The sequence below is a fragment of the Panthera pardus genome, unplaced genomic scaffold (assembly GCF_024362965.1).
Source record: "Panthera pardus isolate Hobbes unplaced genomic scaffold, ASM2436296v1 HiC_scaffold_15, whole genome shotgun sequence".
Lineage (NCBI taxonomy): Eukaryota > Metazoa > Chordata > Mammalia > Carnivora > Felidae > Panthera > Panthera pardus.
Window position 1 is genome coordinate 70,640,933 of NW_026526710.1, and position 8,732 is coordinate 70,649,664.

The 8,732-nt window shown below is 47.4% G+C and overlaps 1 protein-coding gene across 2 annotated transcripts in view; it reads right to left on the minus strand.

Annotated features, from left to right (window-relative positions):
• FECH (ferrochelatase) overlaps positions 1–714 on the minus strand; it is a 37,543-nt gene extending 36,829 nt beyond the window's left edge. For both annotated transcript variants that reach the window (XM_019463940.2, XM_019463941.2), the window contains exon 1: positions 464–714. In XM_019463940.2, the coding sequence (XP_019319485.2) occupies positions 464–509 (46 nt within the window). In that variant the 5' untranslated portion in view covers positions 510–714. The remainder of the gene's footprint in view (positions 1–463) is intronic.
• Positions 715–8,732: the final 8,018 nt, after the last annotated feature.

The following is an 8,732-nucleotide window of genomic DNA, read 5'->3' on the forward strand; positions in this document are numbered from 1 at the left end:
CTGCGACCTCCATCACCAGGGAGGGAACCCCATGACCCATGTCCGTGGTGATGACGATGATGATGCCTTAGTTACCGTCCTCAGTGGTAGGTCCGTAACACACCCTCCCTCCCATAATGCTCACAACCCGTGACGCTCATGATTATGCTTTTACAGATAAGAACTAAGGTGCGGATAAACCCCGGCACTGCTCACGGTAACCCCGCTGACTCATGGTGCTCCGGGACCTCTCCTGGCCGCGTCCCAGGGACCCCAGACGACCCGTGTACCGCCCCCCCTTCAGCCCTTCCCAGGGGAGGGCCCCTTTCCGGTCCCTTCTCCAGGTCGCCCCTCGCCCCATAGCGCGGAGCTTCCTGCGCCGCTCCCGGAACCCCCTCAAGCCGGAGGGCCCCGGCGCGAGCTGCGCTGCCCACGCCGTCGCAGGGACCCCGGCAGCGGTGGCGGCCGCGACAGCCTCACTTACGCCGATCGCGGAGCAGGGCGCCCGCAGCTCGCAGGGCCGCAGCCATGTTGATGCCGCCTGAGAGCTTTCCCGGGGCAGCTTCGGCCCGGGACTCGGGTTCCTCCCACGGCGGCGCGATCGGGTATCGGCCCGGAGAGCTCCGAGCTGCTGGCACTGCCACCACAGGCCGCCTTATCTTAAGTTGCGGCCCCCTGCGCCCTCGCGGCGCACCCGTTCATTCGCTGCCTGGCCGGGCCTAGCCGGGGCTCGGGGGCGGGGCCAGAGGAAGACACGCCCCTCGAGACAGCTGGCCCGGGCGTGGGGCCTTCGGCCGGGGGGAGGGGGAGTGGAAGGGGTAAAAGGGGCCCGAGGCTGTGCTAGCGGCCCCGCCCCACCAGCCGGCGGTTCCAGCCCAGCAGCCCCTCTCCCGCCCCCAGTCACCCTGAACGAACGCCCTGGTTGCATCTGCCAGTCTGGCCAAGGCGGAAACCGCCGCCACAACTCGGCAAAGGGCTTTCCAGACTTTTTCAATACTATGACTTAGATATGAGAATGCTTTTGCCTCACTTCTCCAGTTTGCTTGCCTCGTTATAGTACAACTGAGCCGACCCTGTTTTGTTGTAAGCTTGGTTTTCAGAGTAGGAAAAGGAATTGTTTTATATGAGACACTCGTGAATGACATCTTTAATTTCCCTGTGGCATCTCTATACAGCACAGTTTGACAGGCGGGACCAGAAAGCAAACATTATACTGCTAACGCGAGAACGTTAGGAAAAGTGAACGCCAGTCCAGCAAATGGGTTTCTGGGAGGGATCGCATGGTGAAGTTTGCCCGTATATCTGCGCACCGTCGCAAGGTAGCTGTCTGGTCCCAATCCCTCACACGCAACAGGCACTGCTCTTAATTCTAGCCATTCCTGCATTCCCACACCTGCACCTGCCAACGGTACCCATTGTTCTGTGTGCCTTGAAGTACAAGACCAACCTTGGAACAGAAAGGTCTTAGGCATTATTCATTCGTTGAACAAGTATTGACCACCTACTGTGTGCATTGGAAAAACAGCAGCGAACAGAGAAGACAAGTGGCTTACATGGGGGTTGAGGGAGAGACAAAATAATCAGGATATGTATTGTTGGGGGTGATGATGAGCGTTAGAAAGAAGGAAGTAATATAAGGGAGATGGAGAAGGGGAGACTCTACTGCAATCTGAAATAGATAGGTCAGAGAAATTCTCACTGACATCTGGACAAAGGCCTGAAGGAAGTAGGGGGGCAAGCTATGTGGAATATTTTGGGACGATGGAGTCTGAGTTGAAAACCACTTTTCTGTAGCTAAAATTTGTTCCTGGTTAGTTTATTATTAAAGTTGGCCCTCCTTATGGTTATAAGCCAAATATAAAACATCAAATTAAGTGCCTTTCATATTACCTACATGATCTTCAGATCCAAGCAGATGTCCCCTGAGAAATGGACAGTAAAACTTGCCCCAAGTGCTAAACTGCTCTCCTACATATTCTGCTAACTCTCTACGCTCATAATGAAAATTATATGCATTTAATTTGCCCTTTGGAGGTGACCTTCATAATGTACTTCTCTACCTAAAGCTTAAACATTTCTTTTAAGTAAGCTGCACAGAAAGCCTCTACATTTTGAAATGCTGTGCTGGACGAAGTGTAGACAAGTCCTGAGAACTGGGAAAGGCTAACTAAGGGTTTTAGATGTTTGAGCTGGATAGGCTCTTAGCTAGTCTGGAAGGCTCTGGATAAGTCACCCCTGCCTCCCCAGGGCTATGCCCCTTCTGCTAGGTGGAGATAACAAGGGCTTCTGGCCCCTCCTAGAGAAATGCTGATGATTAGTGACAATGCACAAAGGTGCCAAATCTCACATAATCAACAGCTAGGACGGGTATCTGCCCAGGAACCAGCAACACATGCTTTATGAAATATATCAACATAATAACATTTTTAAAAACGAATTAGTAGTTGCATACATTTTATTCATATCTTATATTTTCATTTTTACTCACTTGAAAAAAAAATTCAAAATCCCTCATGTACAAAACCCCCCAATGCACATATTAAGACTCATAGGTTATAGGTGGAAACAGAACTTCATTATTTTTCCTGAACAGGGAGTATCATAAAAACTGTTATTTCTAATCTCTGACTTATTTCTCACAAATATCAAATATAATAGCTTCCCAACAAGTACATTTTTATGTTTTTATGAAATGAAAGCAGATAAAATGCATTTTATACTGGTCGTTTCCAAAACTGATTAGAAAACACAGCACTTCACCCAGAAATTCTAAATGTGGGTTTATTAAGGAAACCAGAAAACCCCTTAAACAGCTAAGCAAATTTATAAAACAATAAGAGATTTGTGTGTGTGTGTGTGCATGTGTGTGCATATGTACATATAAATGCATTTTTTTCTGGCTTACGTATTTGTAACAAAGGTATATACCACTTGTCTTAGCAAACAGAAGGCCAAAGGCACAGTCTCAGGGTCAACTCAATAAGCCGCACCCCCACCGCACAGGAGAAAGGTTGTCTGAAACTGGGTGACTTAATTAGTGAAAAAAAGCACTCTCCTGTCACAGACAGCCCTCTGAGTTCAGCCTTTGGTCCTAAATAAAATGAACTTGTTGGTTTCAGCTCAATGCTTCAGGGAAGGGCAGGGGGATCACCTAATTCATTATTTGTCATGATTGGCACCTCTGAGCTACACACACCAAATTTAGATTACTCAATTCTGTCTCCTTAATCAGAAAAACAACAGGGCAAGAAGGGGTGGTGTGCAGCACAAGAGAAACCGTGGCTGCGTGAGGCAGACAAATGGTGAGCTGTAATGATCACTCAGAGAAATCTGATCGATTGTCCCCACAATTGTTTTACAGCAAAGAGGCCACCAAATCCAGGCCAATGTGGTGTGCATTTTGACTTCCTCTCTTAACCACACAGAGCCTTAAGCCACGAGTGATGAGGGATTTATTAGTCCATCTATACATATTTACTGAGAGTCCACGATAAGCAAAGCATGTATCAGGCAACGGGAAGGATAAAAAAGTAAAGAGCAAAATGTACTCTCAAGGAACTCATTCATTTATGAAGCAAATAGCATGGAGAGCCTACCTATGTCAGGTACGTAGTAGGCACTGGGTTTGCAGCAATGAACCACACTGTTTTCTACTTTCATGGATCTTAGGCTCTTTTTTTTTTTCTTTTTAGGTTTATTTATTTATTTTTGAGAGAGCGGGGGAGGGCCAGAGAAAGGGAGAGACAGAAGCCCAAGCAGGCTCCGCACGGTCAGCGCAGGACCTAATGCAGGACTCAAACCCACGAACCGTGAGATCATGACCTGGGCCGAAATCAAGAGTCAGACGCTTAACCGACTGAGTCCCCCAAGCCCCCGCCCTGGAACTTACATTCTTGACGGCAAGGAAGACAATAAGTGAAAGATGCACAATATAATGTCGGGTGTGACTAGGGACCATGAAGAAAAGTGAAAGAGGCAAAGGAGTGGAGAGAGGCAGGAAGCGCTAGTTTCGGTGGTGCAGCTGGACACAGCCTCTCTGCAAAGGTGGCATTTGAGCGGGGACCCATGGAGAGCGAGGGGGCTCTCTGCCGAAGGGCTTTGCAAGCAGAGGGACCAGCGAGGCGGGAACACATTGAAGCTTAAGTTAGTTTCCTGGGGCTGCTGGGACAAAAATACCACAAACCAGGTGGCTGAAGACAACAGAAATGCACAGCCCTGAAGGCTTAGAAGTCCATAAGCAAGGTGCCAACAGGACCGTGCTCCCTCTTAAATCTGTGGAGGAGAATCCTTCCCTGTTTTTCCCAGCTGCCGGGGTGGCCAGCAATCCTCAGCCGTACTTGGTCCGTAGCTGCATCACTCCATCTCTGCCTCCATCGTCACTGGACTTTCTCTGTGCCTGTCCTTTCGTAACCATAAGGACACCAGTCATATCGGGGTTTTGTTGAATACTGGCCTACCCTAGGGACATAGCCTATTGACCTCATCTTAAATTAATTACATCTGCAAAGATCCTATTTCCAAATAAGGTCACATTTGTAAGTAGCAGAGGTGAGGGTTTCTACATATCTTTGTAGGGGACATAACCCATAGCAAGGCTTTTTTTTATTTTTTATTTTTTTTTTAATGTTTATTTTTTGAGAGAGAGAAAGAGAGAGAGACAGAGTGTGAGTGGAGGAGGGGCAGAGAGAGAGAGGGAGACACAGAATGAATCTGAAGCAGGCTCCAGGTCCTGAGCTGTCAGCACAGAGCCCAACGTGGGGCTCAAACCCACAAGCTGTGAGATCATGACCCGAGCTGGAGTCAGACGCTCAACTGACTGAGCCACCCAGGGACCCCCATTTAAAAAAAAAATTTTTTTTATGTTTATTTTTTTTGAGAGAGACAGAGTGCGAGCGGGGGAGGGAACCCATAGCAAGGCTTTTGAGGAACAGCAAGGGGACCCATGTGTCTTGAGCAGAGCATGTGGGGTAAGCGGCAAGAAACTTGGGCCGATTGATGCAGGACTTTGTAGGTGACGAAACACTGTGGTCCCCCGAGTCATCTCCCTTTAGCACAGTGACCCACAGTGTTTCAGAAGGTTCACTTTGCAGTGTGGGAAATAGATAGGAGCTCCTTAGCCAGTATTAAGACACTTGCCGCGTGACCAAATTCGTTCATTTTCTTCTCTGGGTTGTGGGGTTTTTTAAGTCCATATGGGTCAGAGTGTTTTTTCCCAGAGAGTTCTCTGCTCCCTGGGTGGTGGAAGGATCCCTAAAAGACTTTCTGGTTTGACTCTGCCAGGATCCAGGGATCCCGCCAGTCTTAGACGGGGTGGGTGTTCATTTCTCAGCTTGGTTTTCCTGCTCCTGGCAGTTGTGTAAAAACCAGGAGCGTTGACTCTTTCCAGGAAGCTTTCATTCCCTATGCAGAGCCCTGAGCGATGGCAGCCTTCCTTGTCCTTCTCTGGGTCCCAAGGCCAATTTTCTAGATCTCTTCTCACACAAGAACCAGCCCTGAGGCCCTGCTTCATGCAAGAAGGGGTCCTGCTGTTTTTCCACCTTTCTGTCTGGGCATTCTTGGAGCTGGGTACACAATGCATTCACTTTGTGGAAACTCATGGAGTTGCACATTTATGATATGTGACCTTTTCTGTAAGTTATATTTTAATAACAATATATTAATAATATATATTCAATAAAATAGTAAATATTAATATTAATATACAATATTATATAATATATAATAATATATTAATAATATATATTTAATACAAATATATTTAATAAAAATATATTTAAAAATCACCTTCCCTGTGTCTTTATCTGGGCTCAGTTCTCCCCCTAACCCTCAACCCGAACCTGAAAGCCCTGGCCTTGAGACCCTCAGACCTCCCTGCCCTCTGCTTCTAATGCCTAGAGATATGCCTTTCACACTCAGCTGAGATTTGGGGGGTGGAGGGAATTATTATGTTTATTTAGTAAATCGATCTGTTTACCGCGGGGGAGCTAGAGGTGACCAGAGGTTTCCCGGATAAAAGTCAGTGATGACTTCAGGCTGAGAGGAGGAAGGAATGCTTTTTCATCCAAGTGGTCTCAGAACTTACAAGAAGAGAGGAACTGGAATGTCTTCAACGTGAGGGGACGCCACGGAGGCAGAAAAGCACACAGTACCCAAGAGCAAGGCATTCACGTCACCACTGCACAGGGTGGGGGAAGGACTAAGAGTTATAAGCTGAGGGGCTCACGAACTGGGGATAGTCGTGATGGTCCCTGAGAAGCGGAGCCTGCTGGGGGCTGTGCTCTGAGGAAAACAGTTGAGCGAGTGGTGTGCAGCCTACAGAGCGCGAGACACGTGGGGTGGGGAGAACAGGTAGGAGACAGGAGACAGTGCTGGTGGTTTCAAGCGCAAACCTAGAAGGAGTGGGGAGAAAAGGGAACCACCGCAACAGAATTTTGGGACCCGGAAGGCAGATGGATAAATGGCTAATGACTTAGCAACCCAAGAACCCTAAGCTGGCCATCCTAAGAACCATCGAGAGTCACACGACAGAATCCCTAGGCGGCTCAGGATTGGCGCTACCAGGTGGCTCTGGGGGTGGGGGTGGAGAGAGGGATGCTAGGAGACGGATTGAAAGTTGGATAAAGAAGTCAGACTTCCCAGATCCCCCCAACTGCAGCAGCCGGCTGGAGGTGAGGTTGCTGGGAGGCCGCCCAAGGCTCTGGGCTGAAGATAGCAGGTGCACTGCAGAGCAGGTGCACATCTACCCACACGCTGGAAGCCTTTCCAGCCCTGTTTGGAATTCTCGGCAGGTAACCATGAAGCACTACCTGACAACTGAGGAAAGCCTCTAACTGGAAAAAGACACCCAGCCAAGTAGAAGAAAACAATATGGAGGAAACAGGGAAGATGCAGTTAGAAAATGTGGAATAGAGACCTTAGAGACGGAACTTTCTGAGGTCAGAATAAGAATTAAAAAAAATTTTTTTTTATCCTTTACTCTGCTAAGAGATGAAAAACTCAATAGGACTGGGAAAAGGTTGAGGAACTTCCAGAAAATACCAAACCCCCTCCCCCACCAAAAAAAGATAAAAGAACATTTAGGGGCGCCTGGGTGGCACAGTGGGTTGAGCGTCGAACTCTCGAATTCAGCTCACGTCATGATCTTGCAGTGCATGGGTTTGAGCCCCACATCAGGCTCCACGCTGACAGCTCGGAGCCTACTTGGGATTCTCACTCTTTTTTTTCTTTTCTTTTTTTTTAACGTTTATTCATTTTTGAGAGTGAGAGATGCAGAGCATGAGCAGGGGAGGGGCAGAGAGAGAGGGAGACACAGAATCAGAAGCAGGCTCCAGGCTCTGAGCTGTCAGCATAGAGCCTGACGCGGGGCTCGAACCCACAAACCGTGAGATCATGACCTGAGCCGAAGTCAAACACTTAACTGACTGAGCCACCCAGGTGCCCCATCTCGCTCTTTCTTACTCTCTGCCCCTCTCCCGCTCACACTCGTTTGCTCACTTGCTCTCTCTCTCAAAATAAAAACTTTTAAAAAAAAGAACATTTAAAAAGCCTTATATCTGAATAATAGTTTTAGAAAGAAAGCAAAACAAAAACAAAACAGAAGGGAGACTTTCAATGAAGCAACTTAAGAAACTTCTTCACAGCTCCAGGGCACGATTTTCTGGATGTAAAAGGGGCTGGTCAACCATCCAGTGGGAATGAATGCAAAGTCCCAAGAAATATCATGAAATTTTGGAACACTGGAGGCAAGTTTTCCAGAAGAGACAGGTCATATGCAAAGGACCAGGTGTGAGAATGCTTGGGAATTCTCAGTAGCAACACGGGAAGTCGGGACTTCAAAATTCTGAAGGAAACGTGCTTGTTGGCCCACATTTTAATATGGAGACTATGGTTCAAGTGCAAAGATGGATCAAGAGCGTGTCCAGATATGCAAGGTCTCAACGAATTTACTCTCCCCACACCCTTCCTCAATAAACTACTGGAGAATGTGTGCCACCAAAATGAGGAAGTAACCCAGGAGGGGAACATAAAACACTGGAAATAAGATGTCCGATACAGAAATAGGATGTCCAACACGGAAAGGCAAAGGGAACTGTGAAAGACAACTCTGGATAACTGTGTTCCGTGAACAGAGGGTGGATAATTGAGACTAAAGCAGACAGAGGCTCCAGAAGCTTCTGTGGGAAGATGGAACTATGACTACCTGATGTTCTTCACTAATCACATTAGTAACGTTTCATGAGGTAGAAAGAAACTTTCCAGAATAAGAAACCAAACCATTTAATTGACCAGTGATTACCAATACGACTATAGTATTTGGACATGATGACATACATACCTTTTGTTTTTTCTAGAAGGGTTGAATGAAATGTGCTGATTCTAAGTTTTAAAACACTTCAAATTTGGGGGTTTAAAACTTTATTCTGCCACTTACTAACCATGCAGCTTTGGGCACGTGCCTTAACCTTTCTCAGCCATTGTCTTTTTTTTTTTTTTTTAATTTGTTTTTAACGTTTATTTTTTTTTTTTTTTGAGACAGAGAGAGAGCATGAACGGGGGAGGGTCAGAGAGAGGGAGACACAGAATCTGAAGCAGGCTCCAGGCTCTGAGCTGCCAGCACAGAGCCTGACGCGGGGCTCGAACTCACGGACCGCGAGATCATGACCTGAGCCGAAGTCGGCCGCTTAACCGACTGAGCCACCCAGGCGCCCCTCAGCCATTGTCTTAGGGTTAATACAAATTACCCGAAGGTTACC